Source organism: Scophthalmus maximus, chromosome 22, assembly GCF_022379125.1.
Source record: "Scophthalmus maximus strain ysfricsl-2021 chromosome 22, ASM2237912v1, whole genome shotgun sequence".
Classification (NCBI taxonomy): domain Eukaryota; kingdom Metazoa; phylum Chordata; class Actinopteri; order Pleuronectiformes; family Scophthalmidae; genus Scophthalmus; species Scophthalmus maximus.
Genome location: NC_061536.1, coordinates 13,047,597 through 13,069,756, shown reverse-complemented (window position 1 = coordinate 13,069,756; position 22,160 = coordinate 13,047,597). Strand labels below are relative to the sequence as shown.

Here is a 22,160-nt window from a genome sequence, read left to right as displayed (position 1 = left end):
AGTTGTTTCTTCATTGTGGTTATTACAGCCAATCAGCAGCGTCCACCCCGTGTAGATCCTCTCAGATTACTGACGTCTGATCTTAACGTCTACAGGTCAACTGTGACACTTTGACCTTTCTGCTACACTGTAATCACTGACCTCACCTTTCAATCATCGGGCACCGACTGTGTCACGATAACGACCAACGGAACCGAGTCACAAAACCAGCGCGGACGGTTACGGCAGAGCGATTACTGGCGACGATTTTCCGGCTCTTTGATTCATAAAATCTACATTTAGATCCACACAAGTGTAAGATTACTATCTTCTGTGACTGTTTGTAATCAGTCGCTTTGTTGTGCGACTGCTTCGATTTTCATGCTTTGGTTTGATGTCGTCACCGTGTGACACGTACTGTCAACCGTCAGTTTATTGTAGGTTCGCATAGAAAACTACAGCTAATGCAATAAATCCCATCGTTCCCGTTTTTTTACTGAAGCCATTTTGGAGAGTGGTTGATTCTATGGTCATTAAATTGCGTCGTATCAAACGCTGTGTTTAATAATTCGTCTGCTCAGTTAATTTAACTGAGCCGAACCTTTTGTGATGAAAACAAACAAACACGCGTTTGGATGAAACACTTTTTGTTCACCACAATCGTCTGAGAGTAATAATGACTAGGAGTCTCTTGTCAGGATTAATAACCACACTTTGCCAACTGGACGTATGAAGTTACGTTTTCCTCTCAGCCGGATGACCCTCGCGGCTTTTGCCGTCAGAGTCCAGAACCTTTGCCGACGATACGCGGGTCTCTTTTCTTTCATTATTTTCTCTTTCCCCACCGCTCGTGTGGACCTGAGCACAACCAGCCCGGCACATGTGGGCAAACATGCGAAACGTGCACAATGCAGCCGCTCGCTGACAGCATGTGGTCCCGGCATCCGCACAATTAGTCGCTATAGGAGGCTGTGGCAAGGCCACGGCGTAATTACACCGCTCTGTATGAGGCTGAGTGGGGCGGGGACGTGAGGGGGGGGGGGGGCAGAGGGCAGCATGCACCTTGTACTGTGCTGCATTGTGACCCTTTCTGCCGCATTGAAAAACATAGCTCGCAATCAATAGTGTTTCACCGTAGTGAATAGAGAATATATATATATATATATATATATATATATATATATATATATATATATATATATATATATATATATATATATATATATGTACTGTAGAAATTAGGGGGGTCGAGGTATGCAAGGTCACACTGATGACAAAGGGAACAACAGGTGTACACACAATTAAACACCCACACACACACACACACACACACATACAGTGACACAGAGGAACACGTAGGACGACAACACATTGATGTTTGACGCGCAGAGAAAAGAATGTACAGGGAAAAAGAATTGGACCGTGACACGGAACAATAACAGGTTTGATGAGGATCCGCGTGAAGGACGGTGTGAACCGTGGGCTTAACTCCTCCCTGAACAGAACGGTCCTATTTGGATGAAAACACAAAAGAAAACACGTTTGCGTGACCGTTTTTCTCCCAAACGTGTTCGAAGTTCAGCCTGGAGGAAGACGAGCAAGCGACGCACACCTTCCTTATCTCACCGCTGCTCCTCTTCCTCCTCCTCCTCCTCCTCCTCCTCCTCCTCCTCCTCCTCCTCCTCCCGGCTCTGTAACTTTACTCGACTCCAACCGCAGCATTTCGGCCATTTTGAGCTTGTTGTGTAGAGCGTGTGGTTCGCGCACGTCGGCGCGCGCACGTGTGTGTGTGTGTGTGTGTGTGTGTGTGTGTGTGTGTCTGTGTGCACGTTGTGTCTGTGTGTTAAAGTGTGCTGGTGCAGAGAGAATGGACCCTTATCCAATTTGTACTGGTCAGTAGTGTGAAATGGCGGTAGGTCAGTCAGCCAGGCAGCGTGTGCGTGTGTGTGTGTGTGTGTGTGTGTGTGTGTGTGTTAAGGGGAGAGTGGTCTTAGTTGCACACAACACAGTGATGGTCCAGCATGTGTTAGCATGCTTTCATCTGCAGTGAATAAAGAGCAACACGCGTGCACACACACACACACACACACACACACACAGAAAGAAAAAAAAGACCTGATTATTGTACAGACAATAAAGACACATACTGTCGGGCATAATATTATAGGGAAAGGTACAATGGCATCATGCTGGCATCCCTGTTGTGCGTCACACACACACACACACACACATATATATATATATATATATTCCACCCCCAAAAAAAAGACTTTTCCATTAAATTGGTTGTTATTATATAGTCGACCCCCTATGGATCTGATCCATACACACACCTATTCTCTCTATGGCTGTTACAATTATCTCTGCTCTGGAAGGCTATAATTGGCCCGTGTGTGTGCGTGCGCGCGCGTGTGTGTGTGTGTGTGTGTGTGCGTGTGTGTGTAACGGACGATTGCTACCTTAACCTCACTGATGTGATTATTTTCAGTGTCTTATTTTCTTTTTTTCTTCTTTTTCTGCTGTGTGTTTTCTTTCAGGTGTCGTAACAATCATCAGAACAGATTTCTTTATGGAATCTTATCAAGCCGCCGCCGTCACATGCTTTTGATTTTAATTCCACTTTTTTTTTTTTTTCAGTGAAAGGTGCTTTCACTTATAAAATAGAGAAAGTAGTTCCTTTCCTTTTAAACCTGCATGAAACAACCTTGAATATTGAGCTTTTAACATTGATTTATTTTTTTGTTCATCAAAAACACTCACTCAACGCCCAAACTGACATTTTACACATTTATTGAATGTCCATTTACACACATAAGAAAAAACCTTCTCTGATAAACAGTAAAGTGGAGCACAGACATGTTGGGAGGAACATTTCCAAATCATCCCAATGCCGAGAGAAGAAAAAAGAAAACGGCTCCTGATGGAAACCTCTGGTCAAACAGCAGTGTCTGTGAAAGGTTACGCAGTGCGCACACACACACACATATAAATACAACACACGTTTAAAATATATATATAAATATATATCTACACACGCACACTCGCTTGATGACTCACAGTGGCTTAGCAGCGCCACGGTCGTTGTCTACATCTGTAATTTTGTGTGTTTCTCTGTGTGTGTGTGTGTGTGTGTGTGTGTGTCCGTGTGTCATTTGGTGAGTGAACATAAGTGGGTCTGGGGCGGTCTGTTGATGGAAGGAGTGTAAAAATACAGAGATAACAGCCACTCTGGAGCGAAACAGGCGAAGGGGAGTGGGGGGGTCAGGGCAGTGTGGCCTTCAGCACCCATTCTTCCCTCCAGCCGTCCGTCCGTTCGTCCATCTCTCTCTCTCTCTCTCTCTCTCCCTCTCTCTCCCTCTCTTTCTCTCTCTCTCTCTCTCTCTCTCTCTCTCCCTCTCTCTCCCTCTCTCCGGGGCTGGCTTCTTCACCCATTTGTTCAGCCCACCTCAACAGAAAATGGAGTTTGTTAAGTGGAAGGCGGCGGCGGCGGCGGCCAGGAGGTACCAGAACTCCGGCTGGAATCCCGGCTCGTGTGTCGGAAAAGGGCGAAACGTTGGAAGTCAAACGCGTCTTGACTCGTCCTCCGTCGGGCAGAAAAGAGGCCGTTTCCTCCTCGTCGCGTTGTGAAATCAACTCGGTGTGCGGAAGATAAATCAGCCCTTTGTGTCTCTCGAGTCCGAAGGCTTCTCCTCGTCACTTCGCACAAAAAAACAAATGAGTGCAAACCGCAGTGCTGAAAGTTTTTTTTCTATTATTGTTCTGTTTGTCAGTTTGGTTCATGAACCGCATCGTCTCCGTGTCGAGGCTGTCCACCTGTGTCGCCCTATTTTTCCTCGTCTACTTCCTACTTCCACGTCCACGTCGTCACAGCTAGAGCTTTGTCTTTCCCAGCCAGGTTTATGTTTTATTCACTGACGAATGACGGACAACGAGGAAATAATAATAAAAAGGAAAGTTCAATATATTTTTAAACAATATTTGTAATACACCCAGTCGCCCTCATGGCCTCAAGTACAAACTCGGGCTGCAGCTGTTAATGTGCATAAGTGTATAAAGAGGAATAAAAGACGCTCTGCTCCTAGGAATTCTGGGAATGGCTCTTCGGAGAGGCGGGGGGGGGGGATCCTACCACTCACCTTTCCCCCTCTCCATCCCTCTCATCCCATCCCTCCATCGCTCGGGGTGATCTCAGAAACCTGCATCCCCATCCCATCTTATCCTTAAATTTGGGATCCGCCTGGAGCGTCCTTATCCCCCGTCTGCTGCAGCTGAGGACGGTCACGCTCCCAGATTAGGGATTTCTGATGCAACTCTGCTCAGGACAGCGGCTCAGTCCTGCAGCCTGCGATTGTGCGTTGGCAGCGAGTGTGTGTCTGTGTGTGTGTTTGTGTACTTGTGTACTTGTGAGCTGCAGCCACATATAAGCGCACGTGAGCGATGCTGCTCCTTGGCGAGCGTGTTTCACCTCCGCCTGTGTGTGTGTGTGTTTGGCTGGAAAGTCTTTGCCGAGCGCGATCATGTTTTCATTCACTCTCATCTAAAACCCGGTTCTTGCCGGTTGCGAGGCGTTCTGTGTTCGGCTGCGTTGATGCTGCACGCAGGTAAATAAACGCCGCCGCCGCCGCCGCTTCGTCTCTTGACTTCTCAACACAAGATAAGGAGCTGGCAATTTTGAGAGTGAGAGGAGGAGGAGGAGAGGTGGAAGAGGGGGAGGAAGAGGGAAGGGTGTGTTTGGCGGGTGGGGCGGAGGCGGGGGGCCGTGGAGGCAGGAGTCGTCGGGCCTCTGCGAAAGGGCCTCCAGTGTGCGTGGGTCTGGCTACCCCCTGTGCGGGGCCCCGATCGATACCAACTCAGAGCAATAAAGCTTTCCCCCTGTCATCCCCGCAGAATACAAAGCAGAGCGGGGAAGGGAAGGGGGGAGGGGAGGGGGGAGGGAGGGGAGCTGTTCCGCTAGCCACACCAATTTCCTAACCCCCCCCCCCCTTTTCACCTCCCTCCTCTTCTTTTTCTCTCCCCCAGTTTCCAACCACAAACCACCTCACCCTCCACCTTTCCTTTACCTCCCAATACCCCCTCTTCCTCCTCCTCTTCCTTCTCCTCCTCTCCTCCTTCTTCTTCTTCTACCCTCTCCGTCCGTGGCTGTCAGTATTTTATAATTAATGCTGTTTGAATAAATACGCTTAATAATTCATCGTTGTTATTTAAGGAGAGCTTGATGGATTGACTGAGAGAGAGGGAGATAGGGAGAAACGGCAAAGATCAGATCTCAGGAAAGGTGGGAGAAGGACAGAGAGAGGAAACAAATGCAGCTGTGTGATGAGAGAGAGAGAGAAGGTTTAAATAGAGGGGGGGTGGGTGCTGGTAACAGAGTGGGGATGGGGGGCGACGGCCGTAGACGGAAAGGGGGGGAAGGGTGTGGAGGTATTACGCCGAGCGAGAGATGGATGTGTCGATGGAAAGGAGCTGCGAGGGAGGAGATGGAGGAGGTGCTGGGGTTTAACGGGACGGGACAGGAGGGGACGGGACGGGACGGGGGAGTAAAGAGGTCAAATAAGCGCTCTGGTTAATTGGGAGCCAATTTAAGTCGGGTTCAATCGATAAACCTGCAAAGCTGCGAAGCGAACCATCGAAGGCCTCGCCGCGCCGCGCGCACCACAGATCACCGGGCGGCGGCCGGGTTCCAACACTCCTCGTCCACTCGGCCATTTGTTTGCACTGCGTGATCACATTTCCCCCCTTTTGCCTCGTCGAGAAAAGATTCAATATCAGAATTAGACGCGTTAATTCACCGCAGGGACAAAAACCAGGACCTTTTCTTTCTTTTTTTTGGAGGTTGTTGTTGCTGCTGCTCTTTCTTCAGACTCAATCCTGGGGACAATTTTGTTCACCCCTGAATCCAAACGGTCCGGACGTAAATATCCCCCGCAGTCACGCGACGACCTCATAACTCCAAATTGAAGGATAATGCGATCTTCTACGCGGTGGAAGAAAATCTGCCCATCCCCTGGACTTATGAGATCCTTTCAGCCCCCCGCCGGATGGATGCGGTGGTCAAGCCTCAGAGGCGTCTGCGGGATCAGAACCACAAATAAGAATGACAACCGGTTCATCCGGAGTCTTTGGGCTGGGGTTTTTATTTTTTATTTTTTATATAACCCTTTCTTATTTATCTCCTTCAAATGAACTCAAAGAAGAAGAAGAAAATCAAAATGTGGCAAAGCATCGTCGTCAACTTCCAGCCGATTACAACACGACACACACTCTCTCTCTCTCTCTCTCTCTCTCTCTCTCTCTCCCTCTCTCTCTCTCTCTCTCTCTCTCTCTCTCTCTCTCTCTCTCTCTCTCTCTCTCTCCCTCTCTCTCTCTCTCTCTCTCTCTCTCTCTCTCTCTCTCTCTCTCTCTCTGTCTCTCTCTCTCTCCTTGCATTTCTTCAGGAGTTGTTATTATTATGCTTTTATCCCCGGGTTTTTATTTTTCCCGGTTATGAATTGCCGCTAAAAACGTGCGGCGTCCCACCAACACATTGAGCGGTGACAGCGGCGATACATCCAGGTTAACCCCCCAACGTGGAACTGGGATTACCAACGTCTCGGAGGCTTTTAACAAACGCTCTTCATCTCTTTCTTTTGGGTCATCTCTCTCTCTGTCGGGCCCGTCGGTTCGTTTTGTCGTCGACTCTGCCCCCCTCCCTCCTCATCCAATCACTCTCACACAGTCACACACAAACACACACACACACACACACACACACACACACACAAACACACACACACACACACACACACACACACACACACACACACACACACACTCACACACACACACACACACACACACACTCTCACACACACACTCTCTCACACACACACACACACACACACACACACACACACACACACACACACACACACACAGCAGCAGCATCGAGGCGAGGCTGTGCGTCTTTGTTAGTCCAATTGTCACTTTCTTTTCCTTCCTGATGTTTCCTGTGAGGACGCTCCGTCACACCGCGCCTCGCTCTCCGCTCCCCTCACGTCCATTTCATTCCGCTTCCTCTTTTTGTTTTGCCCTCAACTCATCGTCTCATTGCCCTCGCCGCCCATTTTCTAAATTTCTAGCCCCTTGTTTCTCTTTTCTCCGGCGTGTTTTTGAAGTCTTGGCTCGCGTCTGCTCTGGTCCTCACTTCCTGTCCCGACACACCTCCACTCATCCATTCTCTCCTCCTCCTCTTTCCTCTCCACATATTTCTCCTCTTTGTTTTGGGAAGGGGCGGTGATCCTCTCCTTTTTCTTTTGTTTTCCAACTCCCCTACCTCGTCATTATTTTCCACACCTTCAGCCATTATCCTCACATTCCTAAAATTTGTGTTGCCTGTTTGTCATTTTGCTTTTCATCTTCTGTCCTCATTTGTTTTTTGCTCTGCTCGTCCCCCTTGTACCATCACTTTCCTCTTCCTGTTCCCCACTGTCTCTTTACTTCCCTTGTTGTCTCTCTTTGAAAACCGTCTCTATCATGTCCGTCAGCCGCCGCTATTACCCCCCCCCCCCCAAAAAAACAAGAAATATGTTCAGCCTCTGCCCGTCGTCTTCCATCTCAGGGATTCTGGAAAAGAGGAAGTAGCACACAGTGGCCATTTCCCTCCTTCCCCCTTGTCCTCCCTCCATTTATTTCTTCTGTTTCAATCCCTCCATCCCGCCGCCGTGCTCCTCGGGGAGGGCAGTAATAATGGTGGAGGAGAAGGAGAGAGGGAGGGCGGCGCGATTATTGTCTTGTCGGGAGTCAGAGGAATCGATCGGCACAGAAATATGTGGTGCGAGAAAGAGGCACTGTATCGGATATAATAAACACTCTAGAGACATATTTGGAAAGCGCTCGCCTTCACGCGAACACACACTCACACGTGTGATCACTCTCTGTCTGGCTCACACATGCATACGAGGTGCGCGGGTGCACAAACTCTCCGAAACACTGGTCGGCGTGAATCACGCGGAGAAGAGGCGACCGTTCACGCACAACGTTGCTCGCCCGCTCCTCAGTGCAGAGAGGCATCAAACTACTCACTTGTGAAAAAGTATCGGCACGTTGGTGAGAAGTGTTATTCGGGAAAACGCTGTGAATAGTTTCTCTTTTGTCTTGACGACCCACTGAAAACTGACATTCATCTCCACTGTGGACTCATGTTGAACGTGAATTCGTTCCGGCTTCACCTTTTTCCAAATCGGCCTAGCTATGACGCCATTATCACCTTTACAGTAAAAAAAAAAAAAAAAAAGACAATGCAGAATAATCCTTTAATGCTGCCGGTCCGAGTGTCAACACATTAGCATGACAGAGGAACATGTTTATTCTTCATGATTAACACTCGCACAGGTTCATACACACAAACATGTGAGCTGCAGACATGCTCACACACACACACACACACACACACACTTGTGCAGACACGTGGACACACACACACACAGACAGACAGACACACACACAGACACACACACACACACACACACACACACACACACACTTGTGCAGACACGTGGACACACACACACAGACAGACACACACACACTCAGTGATCTTTCATTGCTGTTGCCTGGCAACCGGTCTGTGTGTCCTGTGCTAGCGGAGCGCTGTCCAGTGGTGCCATGACCGCTGCTGCTGACCACTGTAGTGAGGGAGCGAGGGGGGAGGATGGAGGAGGATGGAGGAGGATGGAGGATGGAGGATGGAGGGAGAAGGGGGGGAAAGAGACAGATGAGAGGTTTTAATTATTACTCAGAGATGGAAATAATCTATTTCTGGCGATTGTTGAAGAACCACATGACTCTTAGGAAGCTGAGTCTGAATTATTATTTTTTTTTTAAATTCTGACATTGGCTGAAATCAAACGAGTGGACAAAGAGTGTGTGTGAAGTCTGAAGCTCCAACATGAGATAGTTCGCCCACCTCAGAGTCGGACATGAGCTTAAAAGGTTGAATTTAAAAAGCTCGGGTTTTTAAAATGAACTTGAAGTAGTTTGTACAGAACAGGCGCCTTACGTGATACAAACTCATTATTTCGTCAAACAGGTCTTAGACCTTAACTGGTTCCACGAGTCTGCCGACCTTTGAGGTCACGCCGCTCGGCCCCCGAAACTCATTCGCTCTCTCGCACGAAGAAAAATATGGTCCAGCAAGTGAGAATTATCTCTGCCGATGTGTTTGTCTCCGTCTCCAGAGCAGCTCAGCAAATATTTGAATAAAACTCCCGATTTATGAAAAAGGGAACGAGAGAGAGAGAGAGAGAGAGAGAGAGAGAGAGAGAGAGAGAGAGAGAGAGAGAGAGAGAAACGCTGTGGAAAATGAAGCTGTGGGTTGATAGAGATTAAAAGAAACGGCGGTTGGAGAGGGACATGGGATGTTAGAGATGAAATCTGACAGGGAGAGGGACAGAGAGAGAGAGGGAGAGAGAGAGAGAGAGAGAGAGGGAGGTGGGGATGGAGGAATTAAGGGGAAAGGAAAACAGGTGGAAGGGTTCAGACGTGGAAGGGAGGCAAGTTCAAGTGAGATGGTCACATTGTTGCCGAAGGAGGAAGAGAGGAAACGAGCGAGATCAGAATAAATCAAGGATGGACTGAGTGGAGGACAAAGAGAGGTGGGGAGGTGAGGGACAATGTGAGGGAGGAGGGAAGCTAATGGGCGAGTGTGAGGAGGCTGGAGCGGCCACATGTCACGTCAGGATGCTGCGGCTAACTCATTAGCCCCCCCTTGTCAAAGACACCATCAGCTCCTTCAGTTTTCAAACAGGCCAAACATTCAAACGCACGTGGGATGGTTGGTATAAGGCAGTGACACACGTGCGGCACCGGGCGGAGCGACTCTTTAAAACCGGGGGGGGGGGGTCGCACTTGAAACGGATCCGTACGGGATGAAGCAAGTCCGCTCGCCCAAATGAGGAACAACAGTGTTACTGTCACATTGACTCGGGCCACATAAATATCCCACGACGTGCGGATGCTGCTGTTGCAGGAGTGTGAGAGGGAACGTGCCCGGCGCCGTGACGCGGTTCGAGGGAAGGGGGAAGTGTAACTTGTGCCATTGTTAGGGATTGAGTTGGAGTTATTTTAAAGCAGGTCTCGTTATCCGAGACACACGTCGTCCTCTCAACCAGCAGGGGGAGAGACGCAGTGAGCTTCCGGTCACAGTTGAATATGATGCCAGATGAGTTTTTTGGGAAAGTTGAAAGTTGAGGTGTGGTTTTGGATCCAGCATGTCTTTACTTCTGGAATTAAAATAGAACAGAATATGCGGCAAGGGAGACTTGAAAAGACAGAACGCTGACTTTTGTTTTTCATTGTTGGTTAGTTTGGTTCACATTCATTTTATGTTTCATTTATTTTAGCTTTTAGCATCAAATCTGAAATTGCCTGTTTGTGGCATTCGGGCATTCTAACTTTAACACTTTACATCTTAACTTTCTCTGAAGTTCTGCCATGTTTGTGCAACTTAAAGTTATTAGTATTAATATTGTTAATAGATTTAAAAGTCACTGCAGCTTCTCCGAATTTAAAATGCACCGACGTCAAAGTTTGAAATTGTTCCTCCGCAAAATCTCAAAATCAGAAAAATCAGTTTCCCGTTTACAATGTTGTATCTAACTAAATTTAATCTGAAAATACATTTAGGAAGAAGAAAATTGATAAGCAACTATTTGATAATAACTGATTGATCGTTTTAGTCTCTTTTTTTCGACCAAAAATATTAAACTTTTTTAATGAAAATTATCATCTTTAGGTTTTGGACTGTTGATGAGAAACATCCACTTGTGCCTGGAGCAACTGTAAATGCCTTTTATTTAAATATGTTTTATTTTTATTTATTTATTACTTTTAACATTTTATAAATAATTAATTGATGACGATATAATCATAAGTACATTCAAAAATAAGCTTTTAACGTGATAGCTGATAAAAAAAAATTTAAGGTTTCTGTTTCGGGTTTAACTGTTTTTAAATTCAAAATTAAAACTATCTCCCTGCAACTTTCCCTCCTGTTAGTTTTGGTGTAAAGATATTAAAGATCTTCTCATTGCAGCATTGACATATTTGCCCACCGAGAGTGTGTACGTGCGTGTGTGTGTGTGTATGCGTGCGTGTGCGTGTGTTTGTGTGTGTGTGTGTGTGTGTGTGTTTGGTAGTGAATGTGACAGGGGATAGGTGGAGGAGGCAGGCGGGAGGCAGCTTGTTTTGCTGTGTGTGTGTGTGTGTGTGTGTGTGTGTGTGTGTGTGTGTGTGTGTGTGTGTGTGTGTGTGTGTGTGTGTGTGAGTGAGTGAGTGAGTGTGAGTGAGTGAGGCGCGAGGTGGCCGAGACCATGTGCCTGACCTTTGACATCCACACGCCAAACAGCGCCGGCAACCCCCCCTCAAGCGTACACACACACACACACACACACACACACACACGCCGTCTGTCACCGGCCCCTGACAGGCGTGACCGAGGCGGGGTGGGTGGGCAAGAGGGAGGGAGAGTGGAGGGGAGGGGGGGTCGAGTTTAGGACCCCCTCCAGCCATTCTAGCCCCCTTGCCCCCACCCCTCTCTCACTCATTGCCCCTTTTCTAATTCCCTGACAGTGACCCTGCACCCCCCCCCCCCCCCCCCCCTTTCCCCTAGCAGACACACACACACAGAGGCAGGATGGCCATGTCAACCCCAGAAGACAGATACATCATCTGCCCACTGGCCTCTCTTCCTCCCTCTATGCTATTAGCAGTGATGGGATGAGTAGGGGTCCGAGTTGGGGAGGGGGAGGAGGGGTAGTTGGTGCCTCGCATTCATGCGGCTGTTGTGTCAAACTGCCCCCGGGGGTAGAGGAGTGTGTCGGGACGGTGGTCAGTGTAACTTTACACAGAAATCAGCTCGTTCAAATGGTGAAAATCAGATACATACACGTGTGTGTGTGTGTGTGTGTGTGTGTGTGTGTGTGTGTGTGTGTGTGTGTGTGTGTGTGTGTGTGTGCAAGGTTTTAGAAAAAAACAGCTGTATCTAAAAACCTGATCGGGGAAAAAAGGATTTAATGTGATCTGGACATTTGTGTCATTCGGGGGTTTGGTGCGTTTGATTTGTGGCCATATATGAGGTTGCTGGGGGGCATGAAGGGGGGGTGGGGTGTGCGGGGGTTTAAAATGGCCCCATGGCCAGAGGGGTTAGGGGCAGTTGGTGCGTTATGGGGACGCAGAGATGGAGATGGGGCGGGGTGATAAAATGATTTTATGGGGCGCCCTTTCTTCATACGCTGAGAGGATGAAGGAGCCAGGAATAATAACGTGTGTGTGTGTGTGTGTGTGTGTGTTTGAAGTTGAGTGTATTACATTTAATCCTGTGTTTGAATGAAATGGATCCAGCTTTTTAGTCAATTGGGTTTTTTTCATAGTGAATTTCTGTTGGTTAGTTTCTTTGTGCAGGTTTTCGTGTTTTTTTTTATAATTATATACTTATATATAATTACATACGTAGCAATATCAACACTAATAATAATACAGCTACTGTGTTAACTGGATATTATTAAAACTGTGTTTTTGTGGAGATTTGCTAAATTTAAAACTAAATGAAACTTAATTAAAAAAAACATTTCTTTGTAAATTGTGTTTGCGACCAGGGAAACTCTGATTCATTTAAAGTATCTTTAAAAGTCTCACGATCGCTCAATTCATTTTGTCAAGCTATTAATTTACTCAGTTTATTCAACAAATTATTTCCACACGTACCTTTCGACAGCAGACTCTTCACCAGCAATTCACCCCTGAATTATTCTTATTCAACTACAGACGATCAATGATATTTTTCCACATGACTCGTTCATGTCAGGTTGCCTGGTACAACAACACACACACACACACACACACACTCCTGCTCAGCTGGTTTTCTTTCAAGAGGGTGCTGCCACCATCTGGTTCTGTTATGGAACTGCACCCACTCTGCCTGGAGAGAAAGTGTTTTCCTTCAATTGATTTAAAAAGAATGAACTTTTGATTCTTATATTTTTGCCGCAGTGAAAAAGAAATGAATACGCCCGTAAGATAATCAATGCTCATATTGACCAAACAACCTAGTTTTGGTGGATTATTACATGAATGAAGTCAAAGTTTTTCTTGTCTTCTGTCTCTGTTCGTTTGTTTCTTTCATTTTGATCTTCCCCATTTTCTTGTCTCCTTCCTTCCTCCTTTCATCACAACATGAACTTGTCTTTGAGCCTGATGATGAGAATATCACACACACACACACACACACACACACTCAACACCGGGCTTATATATAATTTCCAATAAGCCCGTCTCTTCATATGTGTTCAAGTGTTTATTATTTCCTCTTCTCCGACATGTTGAACAATACATCACACTGACAATAAGGACACTCCGTGTGTGTGTGTGTGTGTGTGTGTGTGTGTGTGTGTAGCAGCTGGGGGAGAAGCTGTAGTTGTATCAATAGAGAGGAGGGAGAAAAGCAGGGTGGAAGATGTTCGCTGTGGTTTCATCAGATCCTTTGATTATTTTCCCGGCTCGGGAAACGGCACGTGTCTCGCTGCGTCTCCATCGACACGTCTCCTTCTTCCGTCTGAGCTGACGGGGAACAGATTCATAAAAGGCACAAGACAGAAGTCAACAGCACACAGAGCGAGGGGGGGGGGGGAGAAACTGTTTCATCCAAAATGGCGGCGGGGGTGCTGAGTAATGTCTGGTGCTCAGGTAAGCACTTCCTGCTGGCGTCGTTCTTCCAGGACCAATTACTCCTGTGATCCCAGAAGTCACCGCGAACAGGAAGGTGCACCGAGGGCACTTGAGACGATATCCGCCTCCCGGGTCAATGAGGTCCACATCTAAACAAGTGAATTAGGACGGAATCATCACTTTTGTTTGGTCGAGTATGAAAGTTGTTGCTTAACACGCGTTATTATCAAGTTATGTGGCGGTGAAAGAGGGAGGGAAGCAGTTGGGCACATACATGTATGACAACACATTATCTTCTCATTAAACTTTCATCATCTCATCTTTCATTGACAGTGGTGACACTCTTATCATAACACAGAGGTAAGAGAGTGTCAGGAGCAGGGATTTGAACCCACAACCCTCTGCTCCTCTGATGCCGTCAGCTGTGGAAGCATGATGTCACCTGTGCGCGCGCGAGCGCGTGTGTGTGTGTTTTGTGCACCTGTCTGATGTGTGTCTGTGTGTTTCCTGCAGATATCAGGATGTCTAAAGCAGGAGAGGAGGAGAAGCCCGGGGCTGAATATCCAGGGGACAGTTCAGGTACAATACATCAACACACACACACACACACACACACACACAAAAACAAGTGTATCTTATTTACTCATGTTTAATTTATGTTCAGTTATTATTCGTTATTTGAATTAATTCCTCTCTCATGTTACGTCTTTCAGATAATCAATTGTGCAATTATTGTAATCACACACACACACACACACACACACACTCCAATAAACCCTCCCTCTGTGTTTCAGACTCTGACAGAAACAGCCCTGATGACCAGGTTGGTTTTTCTACATTCATTCTATACTCTGACTCTGAAAACTTATGATAATAATATTATTATCTATATAATTTATTTAGTTTATGTGTGGCTTGATGTTTCGTGCATAGTAAACACTTTGTCCTCTCAAATCCGCCAGAGAGTAACTGTTTCATCTGAATCTGTCATCTGATGTTACTGATATTTGAATGTGTGTGATTTTCATTTATTATTAATATTTCTTCAGGTCCAGCCAATGAAAACCAGCCCCTACAGCCTCTCTCCCACCCCGGCTGGCAGCAAGGTGAGCCCACGTCATACACACTGCGTGTGTGTGTGTGCGTGCGTGTGTGTGTATAAGCTCTCATGAAAAAACTTTGAGCAACTGAGAAATTCATTTTTATAACAATTCACCACTTTTATAAATCAATGATGAAATATTTGCATATACTTTAATTAAAAAAAAATGTTCCTCCTTTATTCTATAAGGTTATTATCATTGTATGTCAGGATATGGATTTTAAAAGAAAAGCCTTCACGTGTTTTTATCTGTGCCTATAGAAAAGAACGATACCCACGTGGGTGTGGCTTCGTCTACATACCTGCAAATACAGATGAAATTATTTGCTTGTGTGTGAATTTCTGTGGATTATAGTTTTTGCCGGCAAAAAGACTCTTGTGAGCAGCAACCGACGTGAAACAGGTTGCGAGCGTAGTGACAGTGAGTGACAGACGTGCAGATGCTCCGCGGTGAAGTGGTGATTGATGGGCGGGTGGCAGGGCTCGAGGTCAGAGGTCGGCCGCTGCGGAAGCGTTTCTGACACCGCGGAAAACGGGGAGGATCGACTCGGAGGCGCTTCAGCCCGACAGAGAGCGAAGGTCGCAAAGTCAAACAGACTAATGATGTTTTCACAATCAGGTTCTTCTTTTCTCCTGCAGGTAAAGAGCGAGGAGAGCTCAGAGATGATCCACAGCACTGCTCCTCCTGCAACTCCCTCCCAACAACAACAACAACAACAGCAGCAACAACAACAACAACAACAACAACAACAACAGCAGCAACAACAACAACAGCAACAGGCCCAGCACCACCACACCCAGCTGATGCTGGCTGGCAGTCAGCTCGCAGGGGTAAGAAATCACACACACACACACACACACACACACACACACACACACACACACACACACACACACGCACATCAATCATGTGAGCAGATAGATTTGATTCCCCTCTTTATCAGTATTAATGTCTTTTATTTCTAGACTGGATCAGAAAAACGCTTTGGAAATTTATAGCAATTTATAATATCTGGAAGTGTACAACTCTTCCAGATATGGAGTCGTACTCTACAATCCAATCCAGGACCAGTGAGAACTGATCCAGTTCACTTTGTGTGTCAAATGTTCTCACTTGTATTCCGCTGCGACGGTGCGACGCGTGTCGTGCTCCGACACACTGGTACACATTCAGCGCGAGTACACGTCTGTCCGCTCAAAGGCAAGAGAGCACTTGCTCGACCTGTAGTTAATAAAGCCGCTGTGTGTTTGCGTCGGGGGTGAAATACCTGAGCTGAAGGCTTTTTTCTAAGTGGGTGGCTTTTCTCGCTCGTCTTGCTCTGGCGTGCTTTCACTGTCCGCCAGCAGATCCAGCCGCACCTCCCGGCTGACGCTGCTCTCCGTTCTCTCTCCTGACTTTTCTTTTATTCCTCCCTCTACTTGTCCTCCTCCTCCATCCCGTTTCCTCCCCCCCTTTCACGCCTCCTCCTCCTCCTCCCCCTCCCTCTCCCCCAGCTCGCCGCTCTCCTCCCGGCCCAGCAGCAGCTGCTCCTGCAGCAGGCTCAGGCTCAGCTCCTGGCGGCCGCCGTTCAGCAGTCGAACGCCGCCGCTCACGCCGCCCACGCCGCCCACGCCGCCGCGCAGCAACAGGCCAACCAGCAACATCAGCAGCAGCAGCAGAACCAATCACAGTCGCAGCAGCAGCAGCAGCCAATCAAACAGGAGCAAACAGTCCAAGCCCCGCCGCAGATGACCATGTCGCAGCCAATCCAGCTCACAGCGCAGGTACAGTACAAACAGGAAGAACCTGATTTTTCATCCTGCTTTGACAAACATAAATTAATGTTATAATGAACTTCATCAAGTTTTGAAACTTCTCAGTAAGGAGTCAAGGAAAGAATGAATAGATATTTTTGTGTTGTACTCTTGACGCTTTTTCCGCATTTACGACAATTACGTAAAGTTTAATAACAATCTCTGATATTTGTGCTATTTTTTTGTGTGACCTTGCCTCTTTATGGAACGCGTGTTTTTTCCGTATGTCGCAGGACATCCAGCAGCTGCTGCAGCTCCAGCAGCTGGTGTTGATGCCGGGTCACCACCTCCAGTCCCCTGCCCAGTTCCTCCTGCCTCAGCCCGCTCAGGCTCAGCAGCCACAGCAGGGTGAGGAAACCCAGCGCACCTCTCCGCCCTCCGAGGAGTGACAGTGACCAGTTTCAACTGGTGGCCATGAGCTCACCGGGCGAAAAAAAGCCAGTCGCTTAGGACTTTCAGTATTTTCTTTGGAGGTTCCCTGCTCCATTACTTTCGTTCATTTGGTTTGGTTTTGATTTTCGCAGGTTTGCTTTCGACACCAAATCTGATCCAGCTACCTCAGCCAAGCCCGGGGGGGCTACTGACATCCCCACCTCGCCTGGGACTCCAAGCACAGGTAGGAACTCTGTCCTCAAGGAAGAGACGGAAAGAAAAAACTCTAATGCAAATCAAACAGAAATTGAATCTCCGTGCCGCAGAGCGTCTGTCACACTCATATTCACCACATGCAGGACGCAAAACACACTCTGTTGTCATCCAGTCTGCTTTGACAAACCCTTTTTTTTTCCAAAGGAAAAGAAAAATCCTTCAGTCCAATGAGCATCTTCAGTCGTGATTAAACATTCACATCCGAGTCAAACCGCTCACCTGGCGTCCCCGGGCCTTCATCCTCAGTAACATAGAGCACCAATGCGTCCGCACACACGCGAGCGGCCGTTATGGATTTTTCCATTAAGCCGTGATGGAAGTCGTGTCAAGCGCGAGGCCCTTTTTTTTCTCCTTCCTGTGTATTTTAATGCACAGAGACGGGGGATGTAGATGAGGCGAGTGGCGGCAGGTATCACGCATGACGTCTGCTCAATTAGTTCCAATGACCCCGCAGCTCCGAGGGTCACATTCCTGCTCCGTGCGTCTTCTAACTCAAACATTAGTGTAATAGTGGGGTTTTTTCCGCTCTTTAGAATAAAAGATGCGCATGTTTTCGTGTACGACGTCGTTTTGAATTTGTGGAGACGTGCAGCGACGTGTTTTTTATGCATTTTATCACCTCATTATCATCTCATATGTATTCGCTCACCTCCGCATTTCATAACGGGAAACATTTTTTCTTTCTCGTTTCTTCACTTCGCCGTGTTCATGACTTGACAGAGAGAGAAGAGCGGCGATGCGGTCGGTGGAAGCGGCGGCGGCGGCTCTATAGGTGCGACCGGCAGCGGCGGCGTGGTGACGTCCGTCGGAGCGACCTCCGCGTCCAGCAGCGCCATGTCCTCCTCGATGACCTCCAGCTTGACCCCTGGAGGCCACGTGGGTCACATGGGGGAAGAGCCCAGCGACCTGGAGGAGCTGGAGCAGTTTGCTCGCACCTTCAAGCAGCGACGCATCAAGCTGGGATTCACACAGGTGAAGGACGGCGATGAGAAGGAAGGTTCACAGGAGAGAGAGAGAGAGTGTGTGTTTGTATATTAACGTGTGTGTTTCCATCAGGGAGACGTCGGCGTTGCCATGGGCAAACTGTACGGCAACGACTTCAGCCAGACGACCATCTCCCGCTTCGAAGCTCTGAACCTCAGCTTCAAGAACATGTGCAAGCTGAAGCCGCTGCTGGAGAAGTGGCTGAGTGACGCAGGTGAGCACCCGCCGCTGCTCGGGGGGGGGGGCAGGTCAACACGGACCCGTCTATCTGATGTCCTCACGTCTCTGTCTCTCTCTGCCCGTCGTCTCTTCCCCCCCCCCCCGACAGAAACCATGGCGGTCGACAGCATGCTGCCCAGCCCCTCCTCCCTCTCCTCCCCGTTGCTGGGGATCGAGGGGCTGCCCGGCCGACGCAGGAAGAAACGCACCAGCATCGAGACCAACGTGCGCGTGATGCTGGAGCGCAACTTCCACACGGTGGGAGAATCAATCTGAGTCGGACCCAGTGTCGGTTCCAGTCCCCCCCCCCCCGCTGTGTGTGTATTCACTCGCCCGCCTCGTCTGGTGTTGTCCTCCTCAGAACCAGAAGCCCACGTCGGAGGAGATCCTGCTGATGGCCGAGCAGCTCAACATGGAGAAGGAGGTGATTCGCGTCTGGTTCTGCAACCGCCGGCAGAAGGAGAAGCGCATCAACCCGTCCAGCAGCACCACCCCTCCCCTGCCCAGCCAGACCTCGCCCGTGGTGACGCACAAAGCCCCCTGCTACAGCCAGCACATGGTACCGCACAGTCCGCCTTCGCCAAAAATCTTCTTATTCTCTTTGGAATTTCAGATATTTGTTCACTAATTCCTCTCCGCTCGCTCTCTCTCCAGATGTCGAGTCACGGCCTGTCCCAGGTCACCACCAGCCTCAGCACAACAGGTGAGCAGTAGTGACTGTTTGTGCCGGCGCTGAGACTCGTCAGCGACTTGTTAAAGTTGAGAGCGGCGCTTCTCCATTGTGGGGGGTTTCTTTGTCGGGGCCCAAAGGTCGACCGCGGGAAGATTAAAACCGGTCCGGACATTATTTAGCAGAAGAGTTGTCAGAGACTCTTTCTGGAAGAATAATGGCTTTAAAAAAAAAACCAAAACAGATTCCTACGAGAGGAAGAGTGAAATAGAAAACAACAGCGGTTCGTTGACGGCGAGACACGGGAGCACTGGTCCCATCTAGAGTTGTTTACCTGCGCGAGTCGCGAGTCGTCCTCATGATTCATGGTCCCGCCGGGCTGCAAGTGCGAGCTTTCCCAGGGTTCACAGACATGACAGACGACCTGACAGGTAACAAAAACCCCGCTGGAAATGTATTGGCCCGTTGAGCCGCGGCTGGCACCGACCGCTCAGTCGCAGAAGCTCCTGTGGGCCAGCGCGACGCCGGGCGGAGTCAGAGGCGCCGCTCAGAAGAGGCCTGGAGATCCTCGCCGCCGATGCACAGAGTCACCGACGTGTTCGCTTTCTCCTCTTCCTCTCAGCTGCCAGTTCGTCACCGTCAGCATCCTGCCCCATGACGCCCGTCAGCTCGGCCGCGGTCGGATCCAGCTCCTCCTCCGTGACTCCCCCGCCTCATAGCACAGCCAGCCCCGCCCCTCCGGGCCTCGGGGCCCACGGCCTCAACGCTGGGTGAGTGTCGGCAATTTTGTTCCGAGAAGTTTGGAACATTCCGCGTTGCACTCACATACTTTACATACAAAACGCATTGTGTACACTAAGCCTCTCATGGATCAAATTCAAATCTTTTTAACAATTTATGAATACTGTTTGATGGGAAATTTTGGATTCAAGTATTCAATGAAAAAAAACACATTCAAATATGAACTGATGAGAAGATAATCAATAGCTGCCGCCCTGGATGGATTAAAAAAACAAGATTTTGCTTTCAAACATTCTCATTGTCTCTTCTGTCCTGAAACGAGAAAATACATCACGGTTATTTTGTTCCAAGAAGGTTGGAATATTTTTATATTTACATTTGTGAAAACACATTTTTGTAAACTAAGCAATCAATTTGACACAATTTGCTCCAAACTCCCTCGTTGTCTCTTCTAAAATGAATGAAAACACAAACACAAAGAACAAATAGGTGCAATACTTCTCACAGGTTTCTTATTTAATTTAATTTCTAAACATCCTTTATATGTTTTGTGAGATGTTTTGTTCGTGTGACTCAAAACCTCGGAGCTCTTGTAAAGGAAAGCTCTTTACCTCGACATCTGCGGATGCATATGCAACTGCGTGTTGAACTCTTTGCTATTCAGCTGTTTGCGTAATGTCAGACCAGTTCCACTGCAGTTCTGACTGTTGACAGACATCGACACAAGAACAAAAACAAGCTCTTGCAAGTTATGGACTGGAAGTTTTCACTCGCACTGAAAGTATGAGAAGCTGCTGCTGCAGCCTGAATCACACAAGACAAGTTCTGCAGATCTTCATAAAAATGTTTGGTTTACGCCAATTAATCTGCCAAATGTTTCTCTGCATGTGCGAATGTTCTTCTGTGTGCGCGTGTGTGTGTGTGTGTGTGTGTGTGTGTGTGAATTTTGCAATTCCATCCGCATTTCCAGGAACACATTGATGGGAGTAAGCACAGGGATGAACCAGGCCCTCATTGGCAGCAATCCCCTGGCCACAATGCAAGGTGTGTGCGTGTGTGTGTGTGTGCGTGTGCGTGCGTGCGTGCGTGCGTGCGTGCGTGCGTGCGTGTGTGTGCATGTACGTGATGGTGGTGCATGCCGTCTGTCCAGTCCCCCTCCGGTCTTCACCAGTCTCTATTTTCTAAAGACCACTTCCCATTTCACCCTTCATCCATTCTGACCGAAATGAATTTCCGCGCAAAGCCGACGGCGAGGCCCCGCGCACTCCCCCCCCCCCCCTTCCTCCCCCTTCCTCCCCCTCCTCCCCCTCCTCCCCCTCCTCCCCCTCCTCCTCCTCCTCCTCCTCCTCAGCACAAACTTTTTGAATCACTCATTCAGTGCGATGAAAGATTCAATTCGCTTCCCGCTACAATGGCCTGCTATTATCACAAAGTGACAAGGGCCCCTTATGGCAAAGATTAGGAGGCAGCTTACAGTAAACATATACTGAGGGGCCATTTTTTCGAAAGCTGCCAAATCAATTAAGCTAAAAGAGCCGGGCTTGGTCGAATCCGTCGCGTCCTTCCCCCTTCTCTTCCCGCCGCTCCGTTTGGCGCCGGCCTCCTCGGGGCCATGTGTTGATGAGAAGGTTACAGTCGGTTATGGAAACTGCAGCTCTGGCACTGCCGGCGCTGACGGAGCTACGGGCGGGAGGAGGGAAGAAAGAAGACCAGGGGCGAGGGGAGGTGGGTTTAGATGAAGCGTTGACGGGAAAAGGATTTCTGTTCTGATTCCCTCTGGGGCCACGCGCGCCGTGAACGTTCACACACACACACACACACACGCGGATAAAGGTGTTTGCTTGTGACGCTGGACTCATTGTGGTTGTCGTCCGTCATCGCAAAGTTCAGGTAGAAGTGCGACGACTCGTTGATCAGCAGCAAATCTAATGGGCAACTGTTTTGATCGTGAATTAATCTTCTCAGGTCAATATTTGCAGATTCTCTTGGTCTTCAAGGACATTCAGTTTAATATCTTTCACGTTTGAATATATCGCCTTTGGCAATTTGTGTTGAACATTTATCCCTATTTTATTGACTTTAATTAAATAAATGATCAACTGATTGATTGATAATGTAAATGATTGTCAGTCGTGCCATGAAACAGAATTTTCTTCAGCCTTAAGGAAAAAAAACACATTTTATAACTCAAAAAATCTTTTAAATCAACTTATTTACGTCGCTAAATATATTTTCTTCATTCCGTCGATTCAGATTCTCGCTCTCGCCCGACATAATGTTCAACATTCATCCATCTGACTCTCTCCATCACATCCGCGTGTT

At 48.1% G+C, this 22,160-nt stretch overlaps 1 protein-coding gene across 7 annotated transcripts in view; it reads left to right on the top strand.

Annotated features, from left to right (window-relative positions):
* Positions 1-22,160, top strand: part of LOC118291900 (POU domain, class 2, transcription factor 2) — an 80,335-nt gene that overhangs the window by 47,097 nt on the left and 11,078 nt on the right. For 6 of the 7 annotated variants that reach the window (XM_035620409.2, XM_035620407.2, XM_035620408.2 and 3 more), the window contains 14 exons: positions 14,194-14,259; positions 14,475-14,503; positions 14,730-14,786; positions 15,422-15,613; positions 16,277-16,546; positions 16,810-16,924; positions 17,101-17,192; positions 17,945-18,196; positions 18,281-18,422; positions 18,537-18,685; positions 18,789-18,986; positions 19,082-19,130; positions 19,720-19,867; positions 20,809-20,882. In XM_035620409.2, the coding sequence (XP_035476302.2) occupies positions 14,194-14,259; positions 14,475-14,503; positions 14,730-14,786; positions 15,422-15,613; positions 16,277-16,546; positions 16,810-16,924; positions 17,101-17,192; positions 17,945-18,196; positions 18,281-18,422; positions 18,537-18,685; positions 18,789-18,986; positions 19,082-19,130; positions 19,720-19,867; positions 20,809-20,882 (1,833 nt within the window). The remainder of the gene's footprint in view (positions 1-14,193; positions 14,260-14,474; positions 14,504-14,729; positions 14,787-15,421; positions 15,614-16,276; positions 16,547-16,809; positions 16,925-17,100; positions 17,193-17,944; positions 18,197-18,280; positions 18,423-18,536; positions 18,686-18,788; positions 18,987-19,081; positions 19,131-19,719; positions 19,868-20,808; positions 20,883-22,160) is intronic. The other variant, XM_035620410.2, reaches the window with a different exon arrangement.